This window comes from Syngnathus acus, chromosome 19, assembly GCF_901709675.1.
Source record: "Syngnathus acus chromosome 19, fSynAcu1.2, whole genome shotgun sequence".
NCBI classification, from domain to species: domain Eukaryota; kingdom Metazoa; phylum Chordata; class Actinopteri; order Syngnathiformes; family Syngnathidae; genus Syngnathus; species Syngnathus acus.
In genome coordinates this window covers 8306235-8334230 of record NC_051103.1, presented here as the reverse complement: position 1 = coordinate 8334230, position 27996 = coordinate 8306235, and the positions used below count along the sequence as shown (strand labels likewise).

The following is a 27996-nucleotide window of genomic DNA, read 5'->3' as shown; positions in this document are numbered from 1 at the left end:
GAGCAAAGTCTTTTTGCAGCCAGATTGTCTCGGCAGGAGAAGTGACTTTGAGAGCAGCGCCCAGTCCCTGCTGGGCGAGGTGAAGCAGAGCCATTGTTGAAAAGAAGCAAAGACTTGGCATGAAGAACCAACAAACCCTGTCTTCTAACCGTCCTCATTTGATCTGATCAGCCATTCATTTTGTAGTGCCTATTTTCAATTTACATTCAATACTTTTATGTTTTACTTTGGTCCTAAAATGGTCCCACCTCACTTTGAGCAGCCAACACTGATTCCCTCATGCTCCACTTTCTTCCTGCTCTTGCTAAATATTTAAGAGATTTTCTCACAAGTCATAAATCAGTCCTATGGGCCATGCTTTATTTTGTCAATATGGTTTGGAAATATTGAAGCAAGCCACTAACAAGGCAACGTGACTAAAGAGTGTCAAATGATTGGCTCCTTTCTACGTATGTCTGCAGAAGCTCTTGGCTCCGCCCTGACTACGCCTTGAATAAAATGCAAAACAGCATCTGCTGCTAAACGTGGGCCTCTCCAGGGAGTCTCTCCCTAGCACAGACATCCACACCCTGCTTGAGCGAGTGCCTGCCTATCAGCCCGGAAAGCAGCTGGGCTCCACTCTCAGCTATTTGCCAGCATCAGCAGCCGGTGTCGGTACCGACCGCCACTGCTCGGCCCGCAGATATTGCGCTACACATTTGATCCTTTCAATGAATAAAAAAGAAATCTGCAGCATAACCTCCTTTGTGCATCAACCACGAACAGCATTAACATTTAAACGGCTTTGCAGGGATCGATAGATGGCTTTTTTGTCACATGCTCTGTGTTAATAAAAACAAATACAATCAAGCGACTGAAATATACATGTGATCAAATATGCAGATAGCAGTGTGTGTGCGCACGTATGTGTGTAGAAGAACCCTTATCACAACTACACTACCGACATATGCTGACTGGAGGCTTTATGCCAGCTGATGAAGTGTCGCAACCCCTTGTGAGTCTGCTATCAGGCATATATCTCTCCAACACACACACACACACACACACACAGAAAACAGCCCTATCATTGGATCTTACTAAGGTAGGTTAGGTATACCTACCTGACCTGTCTGTCTGCAGCAACTCACACATTTGCATGTACAGTTCATGACAAAATGGTAAACACAATAGATATGTATATTTTTCTATCAGTGAAAAGCCCCAGTTCCAATGACACGTTATGGTAAAGGCCATAAGTGAGTGACAGCTTAGCGTTAAGTTGATTTTTATAGCCTGCTATGGTCTGGCTCAGCATGGGCCAGCAAAGCAAATGAAAGAGCAGATTCCTTCCATGTCGCTAAACCAAATTGAGTTTGACCCCACACTGGGCCTGACTGCATTAGAGCATGACTCAAACATATGATTAGCCTGCTCCAGTCAGGTTATTAGGGAATAATAGTAAATCTAATTGGAAGGTAATTAGCGTAGGATTGCTCACAGTGCAGCATATTTGGGAGCCAGTGTGTGTGTGTGTGGGTGGGTGTGTGAGAGTGGCTGTGTCCAGGGCTGATTAGAATAGGTAGAAGAGACTTCCCCTTGTAAAATTGACTCATTATGATCATTTAGGTGACAGTGCTAATTCAGGCTTGAATGGACCGCTACCACACACACACACACACACACACACACACACACACGCTAAAACACAGGCCAGGGGTCACTGGTGTTTGGGTATCATGAAAATAGATTGGAATGTTCCTAAATGGTATTGTTTCTTTCTCGCAAAATGTTCTGTTTTGTTATCCTGCTTTGATCACAGTATGAGGTGCTGCTTTGTTTTGCTCTCTTTTCCCATCGGACTGTCGACTAGACTTTGCTTTTTTCCAGTTTACACATTTAAAATGACTTGGTGCAAACTCTGACTTCATTTAAATTGATTCAATTGCTCAACTCCTAGACATATTCTGATGATTATTATTGTTATTATTATATTAGGTACAAATAAGATACCCCACGTCTCAATTTCTACATTCTCCGTTAAATGTGTGCAATATTCTCACTGTAATGTTGTAGATGAGAATTTCTAAGATTTTCATAATTTAAGCATAACATATCATAGTTATTTTATCCGATCGAATGAACCTCGAAGAATTTAAAGCATTGTTCCACCCGCAAGTAAATGAAATGGTGCCCCCTTCAGTTCTTGCACTTTTGTGATATTCAAGTGAATTCGGCCTTAAGAAAAAAGGATTAGCAATCAATACTATACAGATCGTGCGTGACTCCCTCATCTTTTTTTTTTTTTTTCTTGTACTTCTCCTTCCTCTCCGCTGAGGCGTAATAGAGGGTCTGACATGGCAGTATTTCATCCAGTGCTTGCTGACACCTGCGCTCCACGCAGGGGAGCAGTCAGGGACAGAGGGACCTGTCAGTGACCAGTCTGCAGCTAAAGCTTGCTTTTCACTAAATCTGTTGAAGAAACATCCATCATTGGCTAGCCAACTAAGAAAGCTACCATGCACGTCAAGACACTCATCACTCCACTCCTTGTTTCTCATCAATGTATGACTTCATCTTTGTCAGAGGAATTCTCCCTCGCCATGCATCACTATCTCACTGGCACTTGCGACACCATGAAAGATGCTTCAATAATTACACAACTCAAAAAGGTTGCTCCAAAATCCAGCAATCTATCTATCTATCTCTTTGAGAAGGAAAGTGCCCCGCCAGCAACATTTGCATTTCGTTGGATCTGATTTATAGAAGCTGAGGCCAGGCGCATCTTGGGAAATGAGGCGGGTGGACGGAAACTACGTTTCCCAGCGGCAGGCTGGTTTTGCCTTTGTCAGCAGCGAGCATCTCAGGGAGGTTTTGTAGCGCCGATACGTATAGCTCCCAACAAGGAGGAGAAAGAGACAGCAGGAAGAAAAATGATCAGATATCAAAACAAAACCTTTTTGGCTTTCTTTAAAAACAACTCGTGTTGTCATTATCACAACCGCGACCACTTTTGTCAAACAACATTGGAGTTGCTGTTTTTTTTTCCTTCAGATGTCTGACAGAATACCTCCAAAGTAAAAAAAAATAAAATAAAGGTTCTAATCACCTTTTTTTTTGAGGGGGTATATTGAAATGGATAAAAGTCGGATGTGCGACTGGGAAATAATGAGAAAACAGGAGCGAGCCAGAGGGAGATACTAATACAGAGTAGTGAGCAGAAGCAGAGAAACAACCAACCTTTTTTGTCACGCTATCATTACCTCCTCCATTCCTGCTCTCCACTCAGTAAATAAGAGAGCGGGGTGATTGGGGGAACAAAGCAATTCTACAGAGGAAATTACACAACAGATGGATTCACCAAAGAAGGAAGCGCTAAGATAGAAAAAGGGAGAATACACACAGCAGACAGACAAATGAGTGGACATAAGCAGATAGAAGAAAAAGGAGGCTGGCTGACAGTTCCAGCTGACTTGCGCCGGCCGTATTATCTATCAAGTGTGACTCGTACATTTCCTCTACATACTAGTATGCGGCCGGCCATTTACTATCTGCACTCAGCCCTCCACTAAAACTCCTGACTGCTCCGACGCGTCCGCCAACGACGGCAATGGCAAATGGGGCAAACATTGAAAACTCTCTCACGCACTGCTTACGATGAATGCATTGGAAATATTTACCAGTCGGACTGACTGTATGTAACGTACATTCTTTTAGCCTACTGAGACCAGAAAAATTCTAAAATGAATCGATGAATCAACTATCAAATGAAGCGACAACTATTTTTGTCATCGAGTCATCGTTTATTCCTAGTTTTTGGTCCAAATGTCACGACAGCAATTATTCATTCATTCCTGAAAATAAAAGCATTTACAAAACCAGCATTTGATATCCAACAGGAGACAATTCAGTAGAGGCTAAGCTCCAGCAATCGCTCAGTAGTCTGCTTGTTCCAAAAAACAGCCATGCGCAGCACCCCACAAACTATTATTACAAAAGATGATGCTTGTGTACATCATGTCTATGTCACCTTAGGGAGAGAGAGCCTCTGCCCCCGTAATTCCCGGTCAGCAGTCAACGCTGCTCCAAAAATGACTAGCATGTTTTCTTACTGTGATACACAGATTAGAATCTCATTAAATGTAATGTAAAAAAATATATATATATATATGGGTGCAGTGATGTCAGTTTTATGAGTCACCTGTCTGGTGGCGCCTGCGGGCCTTGCGGCCTGTCGGAATACTACGTGTGCCTCTCTGCTTCTGCGATCACACATCGGGCGGGGCAAGTTCCTGGCACTGGTTCTCAGGTGCATTGGGAGGAGCGATCCATCTGCTCCTCTGACCCCGTGCCCCACGTCACCGTCGCCATGCTCAATCATTGTCTGGCTGTTCGGCCTAACTCATGGGAGTCTGGCTTCTTGTACGCACACTCACAAGGCCTTTTTGGGGTGATTTGCGGCGAGTGCAGTGCAAATAGTTGTTATTGCTCTCCTCCTCTGCCCTGCCTGTCTTCTACTTTCAATGCATTATTTTATGAGGTCAGGCAGAGGGGGGCCTTACATGATGCAAGGTTGCTTTTTGGAATATAAAGCCCACGTGCCGTGGCCTCCTGCCACGCAATCTTTTTTCATACATTCATTCTTCAATTCAATGGGAATGTACGAGTTGCCTTCTTGCCTGACTTGCAACTACTTCAGAATTGATTGCAGCGCACTAACCTTACACAGACCTAAGACACTTACATGCTGAAGGGATAATGACTTCCATGGTCTCTTTTTTCCTTCTGTCTGTTCCCTCTTCAACCTTTTTGTTTGACTTCCAATAGTCATCTCAAAACAAACTGAGCTCGCTATCAAATTGTTTAAATTCAGCCAAAATAAATCCATTTTCAACTCGTTTTGAATATATATCTGTAACGATATAGTCATGACCACACCGTGACGAAAAAGACCATCACGATAACAAGCGTCAGCTTCAAGCTTGCCATTTAGTTTTTCTTTGATTCAGGCATAAGATTTAGTCATGCTTAGTAGAAAGAGGGACACAAGCCTGTTGATCCTAAAAGCACATCTAATCAAAGGGTGGAAATTTGTCTTCACACCCCCTCATCAAGTTGAGGGAAAAAGCAGCGATAGCATCTCATTATATAAAGAGGAGTAAATGCATAACCGCCCGCTGAATATTAAAAACACACATTGCTATTTCCTCTGTGGATCTTATCGCTGGCTGGGCCAACATAAGGCTGACATCTTCTGGGGGGGGGGGGCAAATGATCATGAGAATGAGGAAAAGATAACAGCTGTTTCATCCCCTGGCCTGCAATTGTGACATTAGCAAATTTACTGTCTAACTTTACTCATATATATATCAGAATCAGAATCAGCTTTATTGTCAATTCCTTCATGCTAGGACACACAAAGAAACCGAAATACCGTTCCCCCTATCCCACGGTGACGAGACACAGCACACGATTAACACACAAGTAAAACAACGGGGAGAGAGTTCAGGACCCCAACAGCCCGGAGATCACAAACTTCGCCAGTGGCGAGCAGTGCTGGCATCTCACAACAAAGTCCCGGCACCATTCTTCACGGATGTAGACGCACAGTCCACCTCCACGCGATGTTCCCCCTCGTACAATGGCCCGGTCCGCCCGATAGCGCGATATATATATATATATATGTGTTAGACCTATATATTTAAACAGGTAGAGTATGAAAACTCTCCAGAGTCTGAGACATGTAATCTACAAACGGTGAGTTGCTCTTAAACGGCTAATTCTCCCGGATTAAAGGATCCCGGCAAACATAATTCTCTCTGACATTGTGCCCTCGTTCTCTCATTTGCCATTCTCCCTTTCGAACCGAATTTGCTCCCAGTATTACTTTACAACCGCAAAATCTTGAAAGATTGCTTCTTTGACTTTCAATTCCTTCATCAATAAATCATAAACAATCACTTCCTCTTATCAGCATGTGGTACCGAGCAATTAGTGAAGAATTTATTAAATAAAATAAAAAAAGAGACTGCTGTGGAGAAAATTCTGCTGTAAATAACTCTCTGGCAGATACAGCTCGACATGCTAGCCAAAGACACCAGATTGACTCTTCGGACCGCCCAACGCTGCTTCACCACTTCCCAGAAAGCTTTTGTGCATGTCCAACGGAAATCCACTAAAAAGGCTATTAACGAACACACACATGAGAGACATGCACTTACCGACAACTATTCCTTGTTAAAAAGCGGCTCGGCAAACTTAAGTATTGGTTGAAATCGCATTCAATCGGATGGTAATGAGTGAATTAGAGCCCCCGTCCGTCCGTCCCTCCCACGGAAAAAAACCCCAACAACGCATAATAATAAATAACTTCACCTCAGTGTGCTTGTAAACAAATTCAAGTTTTGCTGCAGTGTCTTGAAGTAAATGATAGTCCATGTGGGGAGCCCAAAGTTATTTTGGCATTGCTTAGTTTAACAGCTCAATGTTTGGCCTCTCATCCTTTTCTTGCTGCCATGGAGGTTAGGGTCTAGGATCACAGATGCATTTTTCTTGACTGTTGAAGTTTTAGTCAATATGGTGGGCAGTTTTAGCGCAAGCCCTTTGCTTATTTGTTGCTTTGGGGAATTTGTGATTAGGATTTTGGATATTGAGGTTTATCGGGCGAAAGGGAAACATTCTGTTAGAAAACCAACCATCATTCCTGGAGATATCTCACACGTGTAAACTTGAGCTTTTTAAAAACTTTTTTATATTGACTCTACACTGACAACGGGTGGTGCAGAAGACTGGACTTTTTGCAGCTCATCTTTTTCAAGTTCACTCTCAGGATGTGTTTGAAGAAATTGCTTGTGTTGCTGATGTGTGAAAGCGTTTTGTCACACACTTGGCACCTTGCTGGAACTTTATTGAGTGGTGTAAAAGAGCCGCACACACACTTTTCTTTCTGCTCTTTGCCCGGCCGGCTCACGCTTTCTAGGGCCGAAGGGGGCAGTGGCTCGAGGGCATCCACATAAAAGCAAAACATTCCATCGCCACCCGGTTTGACTTCTTGTTTTAAGTTTCCTTGTAACGTGACATGGACCAGTACAATTCACGTTTTTTTTAATCTGCCAGTTGATAGCGATACGATGTCGAAATAAACGAATGCCAAAGCAACTCTTAAGGACGTCAACAACAAACACCAGAGGGCACGAGATTAGCACCTCGCTACAATTATTCCAAGCAAAATAGTGACGAGTAAATATACGAACAAGCTTAAAAAAAATGAATGAGCCTCTCCGTTCCAATACTGTTGGAGGAACACTGGGCATGAGAAATATGAAAACTGCAGATGACCACCACAACAACAACAACAAGCAATTCCCCGGTTGACCTAATACACTCGGTGGGGTCAGAATGATTGAGAAGGGGTGGCCTACAGAATTGAGAAAGCGAGAAACGGGGGGCATGTGGAGTTAGGAAAAAAGTAATTTATGTGAGCAACGGTGCAGTTACTGTATTGGACAGGTGAGTATGTGTGTGTTGCTGAGCAGTATTATTTCCAACTTGTTCTTGGCCGGCCACAGAATGCGTTCAAATGGCCCAATCTCCTTTAACATAAAGTCACAGGGCTGTTATTCCATTTACCGCACTGCCCCCTTTTACATGCGCTTGTGTTTGTGAGTGCAAAACAAGTTCTTAATGAGCTTTTGCTGGTCATTCACTGTGTGTGAAAATAGAAAATGCACCCCTCGGACCTAAATGTGTCTCAAATGGGTCATTGCCATTTGCCGGGAGAAGGGCTTTGATAACAAAAGAAAACTACTTTCGCCTTTAAACCTCAAAGCACTTAAGCAAGAAAAGTCTTGGGGGCTGATTTGTTAAAGGGTTGCACATTTAAAAAAAAAAATAAAAAAAACACGGGCCAAACTTGTCGAAGCTTATCAAGCAACTAGATTGCAATTCATATAGAATGTTGTTTTTTTTCGTTTTTCAATCTTCCAAGATGTAAAATAAAGAGACAGTGAGAGCGCGTTAAGGTCACTCCACAATGGATGATAAAATCCTTAATGGACAGAATCACTCCAAGTGAGACGTCAAATAATTTTCTTCATTACATTTATGAGTTGATCAATGGTAAGTCATTTGATTTGGAAGTCTCCTGCAGAGTCCAATCTAGTCTGACCTGATTATGATGCGGCCAATCGTATAATTTGTAAAGACCTCGGGATAGCACATAAAAATGGTTATGACCCAGCTAAGCGAGTTCAATGGATGTAGCGGCATCACATCTAATATATTGGACACAAATACTTATTGCCGACCTTCTCAAATGGTCAACACATTGATTTGTTTCTTTCAATTTCACTTGGTGCTGCACTTATGAAGACACATGTTTACAATTTCCTATATTTGCCACCTGGGAGTTGCTCTTAACCCACAATGCAGTTTGTTCCTCTTTGTGGAAAAATAGGTGTGTCAGGGTTACTACAAGAAAGTGAGAAAGCTCTCATTAGTTCGGGAAATAGAGAACAAGAGCAAGAATTTACCCCAAACCCCATGCATTTTAATTACATTCTTTTTTTGGAATTATTTACCACATTTTAAAAAAATCATTACTTTCAGGGTAAGCCTGAGTTTGATTTTGTCCAAAAAATGCAAATGGGAGAGAACAAAAAGGAGATACAAGAAGGCCGCAGGAGTGTTACCTATTAACAATTATACAGTCAAGCAGCAAAAAATGTCCTTGGAGGAAGTTCACATTCTTCATTTGCTCCTGTGGTGATGATGCATGAAGTAATAAGCGCTGGAACAAAATGTGACCTGACCTCGAGCCTCCTTTTTTAAATGTTCCTATTTTTTTTTCTTCTCAGTATGATCCATTCAATTTCAATCCACGAAAAGTCAAAACAGAGCATAACATTTGTTGACGCAGTGAATCGGTGGTGACCCGGGTCAGAGATGTAGAACAGGTAACATTCAGTACTGTCATTGCAGCAATGGTATTCGGCCGCCAACGCGATAAGAGCGTGTTGGCTCACTGACCTTTCCCCGGTGGCTCCTCTGTAAACACTTCTAATGATCGTTGTCGGCGATAACACCTGACTGTCTGGCTCGTAGTTTTTTTTCCCTCCGGTACACTCTCCATTTAGTCTCATCTGCCGCTCCCTCGCTTGTGTTAAAACCTAGGGTAATATCCTTCCCTCCCACTGATATCCCTTTGTACTCAGAGGAGAAATCCTTGATATCCCCTCTCCTGCTCACCATTTAATCTCCTTATCGGCGTGAAGATTACAGCACATGGCGAATAGAAGAATGCGCACCAAAGTGCTGAGCACCTGGCGGAAAGCGTTGGATGTGATATAGCCAGACTCGCTCGGGTGAAAGATTGCTACACACGTCAACCTCGGTCGGCTCTTCAAAATGCCGTGGGATATGGAGACAAACAACCGGCAATTAGCCGCAGTAGTATTTTCCAATGATCAATTCTTTTTTCCCTATCATGGACATTTCCCCAAATATTAACTGCCTCGTTTAAAGACAAGAAAATCTAGTTTCCTCCAAAAGGCAACTGTAAAAAAATACTATATAACTCCAGCCTACTGGTTCTGGTTAATAAATGGGAGCATGCCAACATGCTCTGGGGGTTGAGATGTGAAAGCAGACTACCGACAGTCAGATGTGCAACTAAAAACACTTGCTCGGAATGCACAAAAGTTATGTGGAAGCAGATTTATTGATTTGCTAACTTCCAGCCTGGGGAACCTTACTCTGTTCCCTTTCCGACAGTCTGTGTTATACTGGAGCTATGCTGTTGAAATATTTACCAACGGGCTTTGTTATAGTATTTCTGCTTTCCTCTCTACTATTGTCTTACTCTCTTCATGGTCATTCGACAGTTGCTCATTCTGCCAGCTATCGACTGACGCCATCACCGCTTCATCATTATCAAATCAGAAGAAATACGAAATATTTTGAGAGAAATGTTTGTAATATCCATAAAAGCTTTTCATTTTCCGCAAATCTATTCCTTAAGAAAAAAACAAGGCAGCAAATGAAGTGGCGGATCAAATTTCATCCCAGACAGAGTCTTGGAGTTACACACACGTAATCTAGAGGAAGAGCTCTCATTTGCTCCATAATTGACTTCAATTACCGTGTCCACACCTGACCAAACAAACTAACCCAAGGCGAAAGGAACAATAGTTGGATCCAAATGGACTAGTGGCAAAGCACTTAGGTAGGTCCATTGAAAGCCAAAATGAGCTCCGTTTCATTTCATCACTTGTGAATATCATCGGAGCCCCTCAGCAACAGATTGGTGGACGAGTCAGCTTGATCAGATGCGCTCGATCCAATCATGAAAGATCCCAAATACGCGTCCGCTCGGATTCAATGTTAGTGTAAGACGAGCTCGAGTCAAGCGCGCGTAATTGGGCTTCATCCGAAAGACCCTGAGATCTGGAAAGCCCTGTCCTGAAGCACTGAAGAGGGTCAAGAAAGGTAGAAAGAAGGAGAAGAAGAGTAAAAAAGGAGGTAATCTCTATTCAAGAGCAGGCACTCATTTCACTGTCTAGGGCTCCTACAGGCCTCCCGCTCCCTCTGCTCCTCTAATCCATGCAGTCCCCTGCTCAGCACACTCAATTATTTATCAGCTCATAGGCACACCGAGGAGAGCGGAGGGGAGGGGAGGGGAGGGGAGGGGAGGGGAGGGGGAAGAAGCATCTGCACTTTTCTTCTGTGCTCATCGTGGCTGCTCTTTTATTTTCCCTCCTCTTGAGCAGTGGCCATTCCTCCATGTCCAGCATGAATTATTTACGCTAATGACCCCACGGGTACAAACGAGGGGAAGGAAAACATTCCGGTCATCACCTTTTCCCTTTTTCCCTTTCTGTGTCCCCGGTAAGCACCTGGATCCTGACCTGCCCTCAAGAAGCTTCCTTCCTCACACACAAGCTTTTTTTTTTTTTTGGTTTCCTATCTCCGCATCCACTCTTGATGTACCTGTTCATTAGTTCCGGCTACTTGCTGTGTTTCTTTTCTTCCGGCCCCTATTATCGCCCTTACATCTTTCGGACTAGAGGTCTTTGTTCCTTTAGGCAGTCTCTGGAAGGAAGGAAGGAAGGAAGGAAGGAAAGAAGGAAGGAAGGAAGAAAGGAAGGAAGGAAGGAAGGAAGGAAGGAAGGAAGGAAGGAAGGAAGGAAGGAAGGAAGGAAGGAAGGAAGGAAGGAAGGAAGGAAGGACGGACGGACGGACGGACGGACGGACGGATAGAAGTAGTTTGACTCTGTTAGTGTTGTCACAGATATACCAAAGGGATCAGCTGCAAACTCAGCAGTGCATTTAGAAGTGTGTTCACTGCAGTATGTTTTAAAAGGCGCCTATGTTTGGCTAAGCTTTGCATGTCATCCTTTGTGTGTATTTACACTAACCTGGCTCACTCACTTGTGTTCATTTGCATTCTTTGACTGTATACGTACTGTATATGTATTTATTTGTAATTTGTGTCTGAGAGAGAAAGAGTGGAGAGGGGGAGAGAGTCAATAAGGAGTAGTGATGAAGAGGAATTGCTAATGTCAACTGCACTTGCTTGCTGCTTCACTATCAAAGGGGCCCTGCATGCTTCATATCTGCAGACAGCCACCAGCGACAGACTCCCCATCATTAACTGCGCTACGTACGGCACACCGGGCCAAGGGAGACAGAGTGGAGGAAAAAAGGAGGACAGCCAGATAAAGTCACACTTTGTATTTAAGCGCACGTCAATCAAATAAAAAAATCCAGCTTGATGCTCCGAATAGCACGTCAACACTTGAATCACACGACAGCGACCACTCCATCCGTGTCTATCGGCTAATCCGTGCAATATTTATTAAGCCTGCTAATAGAATAACGCTTAAACCCGCCTGGAGTCGAAATGAATGGAGAAGGTTCAAATCCCTTTTTGTGCGGAGCTTTTGAGATTTTATAAAAGGAGAGACATCTGACAGTGTGCTGACTGAGGTCATATGTGATCCTAATTTGATATACGTATGTATATACATTTGATCCAATTCATACATTTTTACATACGTATCTATCATTTCAAAATGATTTATTATTGCTGTAATGTGTTGACAAGTGAGCTCAAGGCAATGAAGGTGTTGTGGGTGAATATGTCATATTATGCTTGCTGCACTGCAGGACATAAGTGGCCCTGACACTCACAGCAGTTGGTAATTACTTGGTAACCTGAATGTCAAAACCATTTCAAAAGCCCTCCGTGGTGCTCCTGTTTATTGCATCATAGCTAATAAAAGCTTCTCCTTACTATAGCGGAGACAGAACGTGCCTTTACATGACTCCCCAATTATAGCAGCAAAGAGGTTGAGAAATAGTGTCGCATCAAACTATTGATTATGCAACTGGGAATAAATCAGATCAAGCACATGCATAGTCCCAATCCTAAAAAAGTAAGTACAGCCTGCAACGCCTTTCATGAAATACATTTGGGAAAGAAGTCACTTCTCTCCAATTTGCTAGACTTTAAGAAGATTTAAAGCTCTGGAAGATCATGCAACATAATCTGAATGTACCCATCCAAGCAAATAACAAGCAGCTGTCTGTGAAAGCCAGTTTTCACTCAGTCTGCAGTTACTTGCTTTGCAATGCTGAGTCAGCAGATATACTGTACAAGAGCATTGACAAATCTGCTCTGAAACTTGTAGAAAAATGCCATGTTCCAAATGTGTGCGTGCGTGCTTCAATTGAGCCAACTCCAAATGATTCTTGGTCTTCTTGACGAGAGAGCAGAACAGATCAATAAGCACGGAGAATTTTTGATCAAGTGGTAACAAAGAGCCGTGATTAGGGAGGAATCAAAGCGAGTCGTGCATTTCATGTGAGCCACAGTGAGAGGCCTCTCGGTACTCACCCAGAAATACATCATCATCTCAGCAGAGAGAGGATGGTAGACTTGCAAAGAAAGTGGAGAGGCCAGGGCTCTTCTTTTTTTCCTTTTTTTCCTCTCTCCTGGTCAAACTTTATCTATCCTGTCTTACTTCCTCAGTCCTTTCACGTTTTTTCGCCTCTCTGTGGGATGTAATTTTTGGCAGCGCCGTCTGCTGACAACCACTTAATTGCCCCTGTGTTTGTGGATATGTAGCCAAGTTATAAAGTCCCTTTTATGTGTCCCGCTGCCCCTGAAGACAGTCGCTCTCCCGTTCCCGCTGACTGTGTTCGCGTCTCAGAGTTGCCGCAGAAAAAAAACCTCAAGCTGCTTCCTCTCCCTCCACTAAAAAACACAGGCTCTTCTTTGCCAAAGGGGAAAGGAAGGAGGGAAAAAAAGAATATGGAGAGAGGCAAAAAGAGGGGAAAGTGCTCTAAGGCGTTGCTAATGTATCCCCGCTTTGCCTCTCTTCTATCTCCTCTTCACAACTTTCCAACCTCTTGTCCTATCTCTTTTTTTTTGTTGTTGTTCTTTCTCCCCTCGACTTTTTTACCTGCCTCCTCCCTCCCTCCCTCTGCTTCCTATTATCGTCCTGAGCAGCTTCGGTTCGGCACCGGTGTTTTATGAGGGAGGCAGGTGTGAGACTTTCTTCTTTTAGTGTTCCCAGGTGATACAAGGGGGGAGGTTTGGAAAAGCCGGAGTTAACCACACTGAGCGATAGCACGGAATCTTGCAACAGGGAAGAACAAGTGCAGAGGGGATGAGACGGAGAGCGGAAAGATGCCCAATGAGAGCGAGCGAGCGAGCGGGAGGAGAGGGGAGGGGAGGGGAGGGGAGGCGATGGGAGGGCAGAGCCCCACATGGTTGCTTTACAGGCTGGACAGAACTTATTGGAAATTGATGAAAAATCCAAAAATGGTGAAAGACAGTAAGAAAAGCTGTTTTTTTTGTGTGTCTTTACTATCATTTGATATCATCTCAAATTCCCTGTCCACAAATATGCTGATTTAGCAGTTGCGCTTAATTTTGAATCAGATGTTGTTTTTAAGTGTACATCTACTTTGAAGTCAGTAGTCTACTTCACCGATAAAATGGATCCAGAAGATGATATTTTGTGCAACCATTTGGCAAAATAAAATTGACTAAAGTCAACATTTTTCTCTAACTATACTTTTATTTTGGTATTTTCGTCTTCCATTACATGTACAAATGCACGTTCACGTGATTTGCACTAAAGCTGGATGAGACAGGCAGGCAAGTGAGAGGGAGGGAGGCGTGGCGAGATGAGGATCGCATACTAGCCTGGCTCAGCAACTTTGGCCCTCAAACACCAACGGCCAACCCCCACATCACTGTTACGGTCAATACAAGCACTGAGATAAGCGCCTACTTCACTGCCTCAAAATACTGCAAAGTGTAAAAACGGATTTAACGGGAATATGCCGAATGATAGTCAAACCTTCTTTAAGATAAATACGTCTTCTAGTTTTTAAGAGTTGGGGTCCGGGCTTCTGGGTGGCCTTTGCATTTTGTTATAATGCAAACAAATGGTCATCCAATTCTATATTACACCGTTGCTAATGAGAAGGAAAAAAAAGACACTGACATCAGCATTAGCCATACAATGACTTGATCCAAAGGCTGATGCGATGTGGCCCTGATGTGCTGCAGTAAGCGTATTGAGTCAGTCAGTCAGTCAGCCAGCCAGCCAGCCAGCCAGCCAGCCCTCTCTCTGCCTGCTCTCTTGATGGCTCATCTTAATTTTGCCGTTTTACAAATTACTGCAGGTTATTTTCAACGCGTTTGACCTGCACCTTTGGTTGTTAGCAATTTGGAAATGTGAGACTGTGGCGCTTTCATTAAAATGGATTCCCAAGGCAGGACATGTACTTTTTTTCCCTCTGAAAAATGATGGCACTTGACAAAAAGCTCCAGTTGTGCCTTAAGGACATGTGGGTCTTGCCAATAGGCAATGTTTTATTTTTTTTTATGCTACCATTGTGTTTATTCTTTGACAGAAGGTTACTGACAGTCCTGCCACAAAAAAAATGTCAAAAAATCACAGAACAATCATTTTCCTACAGTACTCAAGACCAAAACCTTCATCAATAATTTATTTAAAAACAGAGCAACTTTCTTTGGAAGCCTAAATGAATTGATTCTTCCAAACTTCTACTCCAACTCCTTTTAGCCATGTTTTTCTCATCCGTCAGATTGGATCGGTAAATCCTGATTGGATTTGTGTTACCACTTGGGAGTGTAGGTAATATATAAGCACTTAACACAAAGGTCTCTTCAAAAGAACAACACTTAATCCAGGTTCTTTAGTATTCGACAGTAGTATTGCCTTACCTTTTTTTTTTTTTTTTGATTGACTGGTTGGTGATCCGTAGGATCCTGCTAAATCCAAATAAAATTGGCGCATTCTCTAATTTTGAATTGGGTTTTTTTTTTTTTTTTTTTTACATACAAGTTGACTACATAACAGATCCATCAGTCTGCATTATGCCCCTAAGTGATTTTTTTTCTTTTTTTAATGGTGTAAACAGCCAAGCAGCAAATAGCCAACTGCTCATAATGGTGATGATGATTATCGTCATCAGCGATAACAACGGTCTTGAACCAAAATTACCAGGAAAAGAGCTGATGCGAGCAGACCTTTGAGGCGATACACCCCAAATCTCAGCCACGAAAATAAAACGAGAGGCTCAGAATCTCGGTGACACAAACAAGCCAACATATACGAACCTCGCCTGTATCCCAGTATGTGGAGACAACATCAATATCAATCTACTATAACATTTATCAGCAGCTCAATAACACACAGCCTTGCAATCAGCAAGTGACATGGAAGAGATTACAGTCTAATTCCAATTTAATTGAAATACCACTAATATTGCATTAGTGTGTGCTGAAAGGACATCATTCATTATCCCAAGATAAAACAACAACAGCCTCCAAGGCTCAGTCACACTATTTAGCGCCTGGATAACTAAATGGGTGCATCACTGTTTGTGGAGAAGGCAATCAAGTGGAGCCAACAAAGGCAGCAGTTGACAGACAAAATGTTGACAAAGCTTGAGAAAGAGAAGAAAAGAAGGTGGGAACTCACCAGTCTGGTGACGAGGGGAACGCCAAAATGCCAAAAGTGTTCGTTGAAGAGCCCACTGTATAGCACGTTCCCAAACAGAGTGACGGGTCCCCCCGGTTTGAACACACCAGGCTTAGTTTCTGGAAAAAACAAAGAGACAGCAAGATTCAGCAACAAAATGTACCGGATACATCAAATGTTGGTGACAAAAAGTTGATTGTTAAAAAAACCTCGAAATGCATCCCTTGATTTATTTATGTGAGATTAGAGAAGCACACAAATCTTTACTTGATTCTGTGGTGACTTGCTGATGAATTAGCCTTCGTGAAAATGCTTTTACAGCTTTGCAGTGGCTCATATTTGTTCTTTTTTCCACAGTGTGGACTGGTGCTTTCGCAAGTGCTCCAAAAGTTTCTTGCTTGTCTCACGAATCCCCTTGCTCTAGCCTCAGTAGGCACGGCGATGCGATGAAATCTTTACTCGCCATTGGCTCAGCTACTCGGATAAAAGTCGCTTGTATCAGACGGGGAAAAAAATGGTTGTGAAACATTAAAGCATGTCACAGGCATGCTTTTCAGACGCCCGAGAATTTGATGTCGAATACGTCTCATTTTAAAGAGGAGCGCTGCTTGAACCTGTATAATGCAAACTTTTCTGTTTGATTGGTATATTATGACTTTTCATTTCGATGCATCAAAGCTGTAACCTGCAGCTCCCTAATCCAAGTCCATCCAGACTGAAATAAGAATACTGTCCCTACTGACTTACGTAACGCTATTTGTGTCACCGGGCTCCCGACAATTGGGCCCTACATCCTCTTACTTAAAATAGTGCAAGACAAGGAAAGTACCGAGGGATAGGTGAGAAAGACGGTAAGAATAGAAGAAGAGAAAACAGGAAGGGATGTTTGGATGAAAGGAGTGGCGCTTCAAACGGATAGACCTCCTGTGTTGTATAATAGCGATGACGAAACATACAATAGTATACATCAAAACAATCGTAACACATCAAAACGGCATCGGGAGCGTTCAAGTCCGACATCAGTCATTTGTCTCACTGACGCCCATGCTTTTGTGCTGATGTCAAAATAATTTGATGGATTAGAGACGTTCATCAGTAATGTGACTGAAAGGTTGGAGTTAACAATAAAAATGATGAAAGACTTTGTCTCCTTCATAAACCACCAGGAGTCATCTTCATTGACATCCGTCACAAATCATATTCACCTGATGTCACGTTTAATATTCCTTTCCTACGATGGCAAATGTTTGCTCAAGAAATACATAGCAAACCTCTCCGTTTATTGATTACAGTAAATCACATTGCTACGAGGGTTGGGTGCACACTAATGCAAAGTATTAATCTGACAATTACAAGATATGCTGTGCTGAATACTTAAACACATGCAGATTGTTTCACATTAGCAGTGGATGAAACAACATGTCTTGCTTTTGTTGGACCAAAACACATTTCCAAGTAAATTCAAGTGGATTTTTTTTCTTCTTCTTCTTCTTCTTGAAAGACTACACCTGATTGTTGCAATATGTACAAAGCAGCCAATACTTGTCAGAAATTCCAGACTACCAGACTAAATAACCCTCTATCATCTCTATCGTTATTTTAGATTTTCCTCTCGACTCGCTGTTGCTGAGGGAATCGGAGATAGTTGTTTTTTTTCCCGCTGCAAAGAGCAAACCTGCGGCTGAGATGTGCATCCGAAGTGCTTATGATCAATATGTCCAACAATAATTCCTTCTCATTAGCTGGCCCACCTGTTCAGGATGGCCAGGTTTGCTATTGGTGTGTTCTTTTTTTCTTATTTTGTTTGTTCACTAGAAGACAACGGATAAAATCTTGACTTAAGTCAACGGACCACCTCAGTGTCCACATCCACAGCATAGCATTGTTTACTTTGTGGTCGTATAAATGTTGTTGTTTTTACAGTGTAAAGTGAGATACTAAACAATAAAGCATCTTGTTGTACAATAATAAAAACAAAATCTCAACTATACATCCACCTCCGAGAAATGTACCATGTAATCATTCTCATAAATGGCAAACATGCATTCATGAAATGTGCACAACCCCAATCTAAGAACACTAATAAAACAGTAGGCACACTCTACTTAATGAATACAATAATATTACCCTTGCCTAGCATAATAAACTTACGAAAAGATTAATACACACAATTCCTGCAAAAAAAAACAAGTAGAATGAGACCGGGAAATAGATCTTGGAAGATATTCAACCTCAGACTCAATAAAAGAAAAGTGTTATTATTTGTTGTTCTTATTATTAAAAATCAAATGTCTTCATGAAACTACCATTAGAATGGCTTTTGTGCTATGAGAACAAAAGCTGAATCCACAATACATTACAATGTCCATTATTGGCAGGATGGGGAATTTGCGCTCTCTTGTGGTGTCACCTTCTGAACTAGTCTTAGAAATGCTCTTATGCTCTCACGGACTGAGTGACTGACGGACGGACGGACGGACGGACGGTCTGACGGACGGACGGACGGACGGACTTCCATCCATCCATCCATCCATCCATCCATCCATCCATCCATCCATCCATCCATCCATCCATCCATCCATCCATCCATCCATCCATCCACCAACCCACCTACCAATATGTTGAAAAGGTTAACAGGGTCATTTCTTATTTTAACATTGTCATTATAAAATTGAAATGGTAATTTCATTGTTGAAGCAGGGATTGAAATTCAATAGAAAGGATGAAAAAAATCACTCACTTCCCCCGGTCAACCAACCCTGTCGAAAAACCGTCCCCCCCCCCAAAGAAAAAGAGCTTCATCAAACTTTCTGCCTTTACAAAAATACCCATTTAGCATACTTTATCTTTGTGCTTGTCGTTGCAGAAACAGAGTGGCAAACCAAAGCCATCTCCTCATCAAAAAATCCCAAATCCCAATAAAGGCTCCACAGTCCATCAAGCCAAGCAGTGGATTTGTCAGCACTGTTACTAATAACTGCTGATGAAAATCGTAAAGGTCAATAAAAGCCTACGGATGAGCTGCTGTGGTTCCCCATTACCAGCCAGTCATCTAGAAACAAATATGACGAGGACAGCATCTTAGCTCAGTGCAGCAGAGATTTACAAAGCATGTCCAAAGAACCCCGCCCGCCGCTTGCACTGTCGAGATTTTCATGAATTCCCCGTTACTTCTCAATTAAAATGACTCTCAGACAATGACACAATAAAATGGAATACACAAACCAAATTTGGAAAGAGCAAAGATCTGTTGGTTTCTATTTCCGAGGGATATTTGCTTTCCGGCATTAACGTAGCTTGTCAATACAGAAGCGAATCAATATTGAACACCCTGGTGGATTAGCTTCAAATCATAAAAGGGCCTTGACAAGCCATGTGGATGAAGTCATATCATTCAATTAGAGTCATGAAGCTTCCCTCCGGTATACGAGCATGCACACTTGCACACGGCTGCCTCATAAAATAGTTGCTAATTGGCGTACACACTAGTGGCACTCTCAATGTTTCTTTCATGTACGCAGCCCAAAAATGGAGGGCGGAATTTTCTCAAAGAGTACAATCAGCCGACCTTGATTGACTTTGCTGCAGTTTAGCTGAGGGCCTCCAACTCACCTGGCTCTTTGCGATTCAACTTTTGCTTCTTCCCTTGATACTAGCTCCCTTTTATTTTTCTTGGGACTTTTCTACCTTCTCTCTCTCTAGCCCAACATTTTAATTCTTCTGCCATCTCCTCCTTTCATGTGTTGTGCTTTTATGGTGTTTTCTTTTCAGTCCATGTGCTCGCTTGTCATTACTGTAGTTGTTCCTTATTTTCCATTTTTGATACATATTTGATACGATTGCGCCCTTGATCCCCTCCCTCCCTTCCTTCACTTTTTTTTTTTTTTTCTTGCCATGCACCTTGTGTGTCCTTGTCTTTCATCTTGTGGAACCTCTACGTGCACTCTCTCTTTTTTCTTATCCATCAATCACTTTTTTATTTCGGTGTTCCTGCAGAAACGTCTTTCCTCCAGGAACTTTGCAATGGATTTCATTTTCATGACATCATCCAATTATCAAAGCATTTACTAAGCAGCATCCAATCAGAGGGCTCATTTCGTTTTAAAAGGTCTGGTCCCATGTTTTGTCCGTCCATCTTTTTCCTCGGCTCTCCGGGCGAGACAGCCGGCCGGTTGGTTAGGTGTGTCTGCCTGTTCCTGTCGGTTTAACCAGCTTGGCTGCCGGGCCAAGGTGGCTTTGATCCACGACCAAGCGCCTTGGGCTCAGCGATGGCCCTTGAGCGCTCGCTCAACCTCCTTCTACCGTGGCTCCCTGCCGAGACGCTGTATTCGCCGCGGAGGCAAAAGGTACAGGAAAGAGGTTGTCTGATGCAAAGGAAGGGTGACGCCTCTCTTTTGGACAAAGATAAAGCTTAACTTCAATTCCCATGAAAACCCTAATTGCATGTGAACACGGTAGAGGCTGAATTTAGTTTGAATCCTCTTCTTACGTGGGATTGAAAATGTTTCCAGCCCGGAAAGCCTAGAATGACTCGGCCTCTGTCAACAGCTTCTGTGAGAAGATTCCCAACGGGCTGTGAGTGCTCCTTTCTCCTCGTGTCGCCTGTTTATTCCAACAACGAAGCCCTACAAAGCCCGCTAACTGTAAAACAATTAGATTTGCATAAATATGCTTAATTATACATGCAGATTTAAGGCCCTGTGCTTTGCAAGAGGGAAAAAAATCTGCTGAATTATTCACAATGTACAAATATTATCAAAATCAGATTGTAACAACTGAAAGCAAAAAGGAACTGATTCGAGTATGGTGGCCAGGGAATGCGCCATATGTTTCTGTCCACAGTGGTTACATTTTCATAAACTGCTTACAAAATGTTTGGGAAAAAATTGCGTGAAAATTATACAGAATGAGAAAGGGGGAAATCAATCATTCATAGATTTAGTCTTCTTATTTGGTGTTCTTTCGCAATATGAGATCAGACACCGTACACACATAGGGTAAAGAATCTGGATGTAAAAAGGCATGGAAGCGCACATCTATATTTCGAGTTCATCCTCTAAGAAATCCGCCGTAGTGAAATCCTTCTACTGTGTGTGTGCGCGCACAGGTAAAATGTGATTTTCATTCCCGTTTTTAAGTCGAATGAAAATCATTTATCCTTGGGCTACTTGTCTAGGACATAGGTGTCAAAGCCGAGGCCCGGGTTACTACCCATAAAAAGAAACAAGTCACACATGAACTGGTCGTTTGGAATAAAGACACAAAGAAAAAGAGCTGCCTTACGGGCGAGAGGCCAATGCTCACAGCAGCCAGCAGCCAGCCCCACACTTAAAACACACTTTACCCTGAGCCGTATCCACAATTAACACCAATTATGATGCTAATCAACATGACTTTTACTAAATGAACATTTGTTATGAAGTGTTAAGTCTTCATGAGGTACACATATTTCCGCTTATTTTACCGATCAGTTCATTTGTGTGGGTGGGGGGGGGGGGGGGGGGGGTCACAAACAAATTTTTGTTTACTCATCCGTCCCCCGAGATCCAACAATGAAACCAATCAATGCTGAGGACATCCACACAATTTAGAAGCTAAAATAACACAGACACGCGTGCACAAGTTTATGCTGCCGATGAGAGCAATAATACTCAAGGTCAAGGGAGCCGTAGCTGGAGTAGTTGGCGATACATACATGTAGTCTGTCTAATGCTTACTCCAGGGAAATCATTAAATCCAAAACACCGGGATGTATGTGCATGGCTGGATCCACCGTGCGTGTGCCTCGTGTATACGACTGTGTGCGTGTGTACATGACTGTATTCAATGTGCAGCGCAGAGGGACCGAGGGGCCAAGACTAGTCATTTCATGCATGAAATGTTCATCCCATTGGTCTTAAAGAGAGAGAAAATCAACCTTGGAAGGATGCACCGACAGAGGAACGATGCGAGAGCAAGGAAGAGCGCAGAGAGCTGCAGGAGGATCCACGAGAGCAGAGTCATGTATTACAAATGGGCTTCATTTTAGATTCCGGGGGTAAAGAAGAAGCAGGTTGCAAGTCTCACTCCGGCTTTAAAAGCACACTGCAGCAAATAAAAGCACGCTTTTTTTTTTCCCTTTTTCGCCTTTCTTTTTTTTCCCCTAGCCACATTTCTGGACTCGCTCATTCATGTAAACACAGGGACTCTCTCTCTCTCTCTCTCTCTCGCTCTCTTTCTCCAGTACTGCTCCATTCCCAGCCGCTTGCTTGCTTGCTTGCTTGCAGTGATTGAGGAATCCTATGGTAATGGTGATGCGGGGCTGCCCTGGGTGCCAGCTGGCTCGCGTGTCATGACTGATAGTCTGTGAATGTGCTCGTGTGAAAGGATGGCGAGCAGTGGCCGTTTGTTTTTCCTCTGGATTAGCAGATGAAAAGAGCTCATGTAATTAAATTCAATGCTGTAACGTGAACATGTGAATCTTAGCGTCACCCACTCAAGAGGCATTTTATGTACGTCACTTGGTACTGTCTTTGTCTGTCACTCAACCCGCTTGTAAACAATAAAAAAAAAAATGTTTTTATCAAAATAAACACAGTGATAGCTAATTATTATTATTTGGCTAACCCAAGTGTGGTCGAAGAAACACGGTAGGTCATTCTCATGTCTATTCACGAGTCTTTCGATAAATGTTCCCTACTTTGCATGCTTGACTGTGCCTGGATCACTTTTCCATTTTATAGTGTCAGCAAAGCATTCCAATCAACAGCCTGGCCCGGATTGTTCGGAGCTAGTCGTCTGGTCTGGACCAAGACGATTGGCCCGACACACTCCACCAGGTGGACGTGCCCCATTCCTTTCCTCCGTCCAATGGAAAAAGAGCCGCCAGGGTATCCTTTACGCAATAATGATTCACTGGATGACATGATATATGTGTAATTACTGGAAATGGCTCGCAGACAGAAGACATCATATCACACATGGCAGCAGCTGGTAATTAGCTCTAATTAGGTTGGGGCTGGCATTCAGAGAATACACCATTGATTATTGTTGTTATGCTGCTCCAAATGAAAAGAAAACAAATCTATACTTCATTAATGCTTCTGTATTGCTGTCTGAAACATTACAGCTCTCTGCTTCAGGACAATGTATTCTTTTACGCTGATCAAATGGATTCTTTAACTAGACAGAGTAATCTTCAAAAGTGTGTATTTTGGAGGGGTAGCCTTCCCGGAAACAACAACAATCGGAAAACATTTAAATGTCAATGATCTGTCTGGCACTTGGGGGGGTCAAGCATATTTCATGGGGTGCCAGTGACCCTGCAGCCCCCTCTCTAGTTCAGCCAGTGCTTGTGGACTAACAAACACTTAACACCACAATAGAGAGAAAACAGAGAGGAAAAACAAAGGTTCCAGGAAAGCTGGTTCTTACAAAGGGCCAGTATTTGATGCAAATGGAAGGTAAATAAAAGTAGCAGTTGGAACTTTAATCTTTGATTGTGTTGAAATTGTTTTTGTCTATGTTTGAAACCTTTGTTTGTATTGTGCTCTCCTCTTGTCTACTTTGTTTCACTTGGTCTCGTCAGACATAGCCTCCTGTGTCGAACCCTGCCAAGTCAGTTTAGCGGTGTTAAAATGTCTTGGCATTCCATACCTACGCCTTTCTTTTTTTTAAGCTTGCCTTTGGATTGTACCCAGCAGTCCGATGTATACAACTGGCCCGAATCTCTTTTTTATTTTATTTTTTTGGATTCGTTTTTAAGGACAAAGGGTAATTGTCCACTATTTATTTATTTTCCCACAAGCTACCCACGACAAGCAACGTATTGAATTAAAATGTTCAACTATACACCTTGCTAAACTGTTTTGGACAACTCTACCAGAATTGAATAAAAAATCAAATCTTCTGGACCGATATGAACGATGACCTTGCACACAAATTGATTATTATGGATATGTGTGCCATTAGGTATTCAAAAATATATTTGGTTGGCACATTGTTAAAAAATAGTATATATACCGGTGTAAGAGCACCCCAAAAAATCCCTTCTTTATCAGAGAAAATACTTCTACTGCATTAGTGTGTCTTCATGTAACGACAGGAGGGAAAGGTGATGAAAGGTCAGAAGCATCTGAGCTCTCCACCGTTGGATATGTGCCGCTGTGTGCTCAGGATAACAAAGGAGTCCAAACAGCAATGTGGACAGCAAATCAATAGTAGACTTACTGCCTCATAACTGGTCTGGTTAGGAACTCAGTCTCCATCTCCGAGCAGATGCCATCACCACTCTCTCATCACAGAGAGAAATAGGAAAGGGAAAGCTAGGGGGAAGTGAGGAGAGAGCTCCACTTGTTTTGGAGGGAGGGAGGCTGGGAGAGAATGCACTACAGTAAACAAGAACTATTGGCAACACAAGTTGCCTGTATCATGACATCATACAAGAAAATATTTCCTCCATTCCTCACCTTTTACCACCCACAGGAACCCTGCACCTGTGGATGGAACCAATAAACGTTTGTCACGTAAATTTGCCTCGTGTCTGCTCAAGGGCTCTCCTTCCAGCATCCAATCCTTCCTATACGGCTACCCATAAAGAAGCTAATAATACCATGTTGGAAATGGTGTTGTCTGAACAAATCAAAGTCAGAGCTTGCTTATGGCAAAAGAAAGCTCAATGCGACGGACGACTGCTGTGTCTTTAAATGGCGAAATGCAGCCAACTAATTAAACGACATGCTGGCAGAGCTTTTAAGTGTCTACTATAAAGCAAACCATTTTGGCCATGCCTCAAATAAAGCATCAGAACCTACACCACCAATGATGTCATGAATGTAAAAATAAAATGCAAAAACTATATTGTGACTGGAGCCCAAATTCTGTCAAGCCATCCTCTTTGACATAAATGCAAGGTTTTGAATTTATTTGGCATTCGAATAGGAACAAAGTGACATTATTTTCGGCGCGGCTTCAATTTGATTTAATATCGGTCAGTCGGTCGGTCGGTCGGTGTTATAGCGGAATCCTCCGGTTCCTTCTTTTTGGACATTTGCTTTGGAAGAAGCCATTTATCTGTCTAGGCCCGAGCGTATGAGGAAAAATTCCCCCATCAGACGACTGCTGTTTTCCCATTACGCCCACAGCTGGGAGCTTCCCATTTGCCCACTGGGCTCTTAGATCCATGTCCTGCCGAGCTCCTGTGCACCAATAAGGAAAGCTGTTAAAGGGTGTAATTGACTTCATCAATTAACGGACAGACAGCATGCTGATTTCTACGCTGTGATGCCTTTGCGTGTGTGTTTTGGTGCTTTCCAATCCATTTTTTCCATCCCTCTTGTTTAGTCAGATTTGGCTCACTGATATGAATATTCTACAACAAATTATTACAAATGAACTCTCTTCTAAAAATCCCCTTGTGCGTGCGCGCGTGTGCGTAATGGACACTGTGGCAAACAATGTTTTCGATCTCCCTGGCTCGGGTGATAAAAGCACCCGACCAAACTTAAATTGCCCTCCTGATGAATGACTTCAAAGTGGGAGAGTATTGTGCAGAAATCGTACAACATTCATCTCGAGCACAATATGTGGCACAAGGCAGTGCATTTGTCAGTGGTAAATGTCTGGCGGCACCAAAAAAGCCCCGTTATAAACTGTAACAGCTGTTCTTGCTTGTTGTACCATTGACATCCAAGATGGCTGCTGCAGGTGGGGGGGGAGTGTACAGTGTAAAAGACAACAGCTGGCTGACAGTCACAAATGAGTAAACAAAGGCTGTGCGACTTAGTCATTTATTATGGCATAAGTAGGCATTGTAATTATTGTGGTCTGTAAAGAAACCAGTTATGTGTGTTGTGAGTGTACATGTACATTCCGCCAGTTAAAAAGAGAAGGGCGTAAAAGGAAAAAAAAAAAGGCAATCACCTGAGCTAGACATATTGAATACTTTGAAATCAATTATGTAGAATCCCCCTGCTGTGACAAGCGCCTCGAGCACTCAGTCTGCAGCACGGGCTGAAATCCACACGTGCTCGGATTTCACAGAAAAACAGATGCAGACTCATGAAGGAGGAGAAGGATGAAAGAGGGGGGGAGTAAGAAAGAAAGAAATCAATCAAAACGCTCCAGCGTACTGCTCTTTGCCTCCCCCTTTGTCCTATTCAATGTGATGACTATAAAAGCATGTATTTTATTTACACCTTGACAAGCATCATGAGTTGAAAGCCCGGACAAGTCACTAAGTGCTTACAGCGCAAACATTACATTGGGCAATTGCGGGGGGAAAGGCACAGCCCCACTTGCCTGCCTGCCTGCCTGCCCGCCTGCCCGCCTGCCCGCCTGCCCGCCTGCCTGCAGACAAACTTTTTACTAATCCAAATGATTGGACTTGGAAATTGTTGAGCAACAACTAAGATTGACGTGTGGTACAAAATATTCTACGAGGAGCCTCAGAATGCAATATAGGCTCACGCTCTGTCGTGACACACATCAATTTATACAGACTGCTTTTCTATGGAAATGTGGATTTTAAAAAAATATATATATCACCCCAGGTTTTCAGGGACACAGCTTTTCATCGTAAGTAATAACAGCGATGCCACAATAAGAGGGTGGCGTTTGGATTCGAAGGTGCAAAGTCTGAATTTGGACTGATTAGCTATATTCAGGTAAATTTGTCATTGGTGACATCAAGACTATATCCTTTGCATGTCCCAACAGACAATAGATATAGAAAATATGTAGATGTGCTCCCAGGAGCCCATCGTTGATAAATAGTCCGATTTTGCATGAGTGCACAGAAGGCGGTGGAAAAGAGGACTTGTGGAGATCAGCATACTGGAACGTCAATGAAAAATTTGAATTGAGAAAATGAGAGAATAAAAGTGAAAAATCACAATACACAGACTTTTCAAAGTTTACGCCCGGAGACTCGTCATCCTCACAGTTTCCTAACAACGCACCAGCCATTCTGCACAATTCATATAGCTAATTTTGGTTGCAATTTACGAAGAGTAATCCATATTCAGCGACTTTGCTCATTTTGGACCGGACACGCTATTTGTTTCACAATGGACAGCGTTAGTATTCTCCACATTAACAGCCCCATCATAAATCATGTGAAATAACAAATGGACTTATCCTCTGCCCGCCCCCCACCACCACCACCACCACCACCACCACCCGATGCCGAGAAGAAGAAAAGCAAAGGTCAAATGATTAGCCTTGCTATGCCTGTGCACGTTTAATGACTGTGCCAAACCTTTGTGTTGGGCGCGTGCCTCCTCAGCACATGTAGCGCTTGTTAAATACGGAACCGAGAGATCAATTAATGAAGGCTTTCCTCCTGCTGCTTCTTTGGCCTCTGCATATCCAAGTAGTGATGACTGAGCACAAATGTGTCCAGACTAGCGATACTAGAACAATGAGTACTTACAGCTGTGCCAAAGTCACTTACCAAAACACAACATAATTAAAGCGGCGCCCGCCGCTGTCTGCTTTTACACCGTTGCCATGATGAAATGAGTCGAGGTAGCCATAATAAATTGGTTGTTTACCCGGGTGTAAGATACTGACTAATGGTTCAAAAAGAGCTTCTGTCCCAATTGAAATGAAAAGAATGCATAGAATCGTGTCTCGGAGACCCCAATCATCTTAGCGGCCGTGTTCACTATGCGTGCGCTGCAGGGCCTTCATGTTGTATTCAGTGCAGATCCAACTGGAGAGGACGCTCTCAATGGTGCCACGGTAGAATGTAGTCATGACTCCGTAGGCTAGCATTAATGACTAATTGATTTGTCCAGCCATGGGTAACCAGTGGTTGATTGAAAGCCAACACTGGACATATTCTGGACCATTTGTCTCCCAGCGTGAGCGATAGCACCTATCACCACAGAGCGGCGAAAGACTTTCTTTTGAGGAGCCTTCCACGCCATGGGATGAGGCTTCTGACACTGTTGGATTAAAAAGACTACAGCAATTTGTATACATTCATAAACAACTGAGTAAGCCAGTTTGGGGTCCA

At 42.8% G+C, this 27996-nt stretch overlaps 1 protein-coding gene across 10 annotated transcripts in view; it reads right to left on the bottom strand.

Moving 5' to 3' along the window:
• Positions 1–27996, bottom strand: part of LOC119138644 (RNA binding protein fox-1 homolog 3-like) — a 155487-nt gene that overhangs the window by 64031 nt on the left and 63460 nt on the right. For 9 of the 10 annotated variants that reach the window (XR_005101173.1, XR_005101174.1, XM_037278924.1 and 6 more), the window contains exon 5: positions 15999–16117. Coding sequence is in view for 8 of the 10 variants with exons in the window: in XM_037278924.1 (XP_037134819.1) it covers positions 15999–16117 (119 nt within the window). In the remaining 2 variants the exon portion in view is untranslated. The other variant, XM_037278930.1, reaches the window with a different exon arrangement.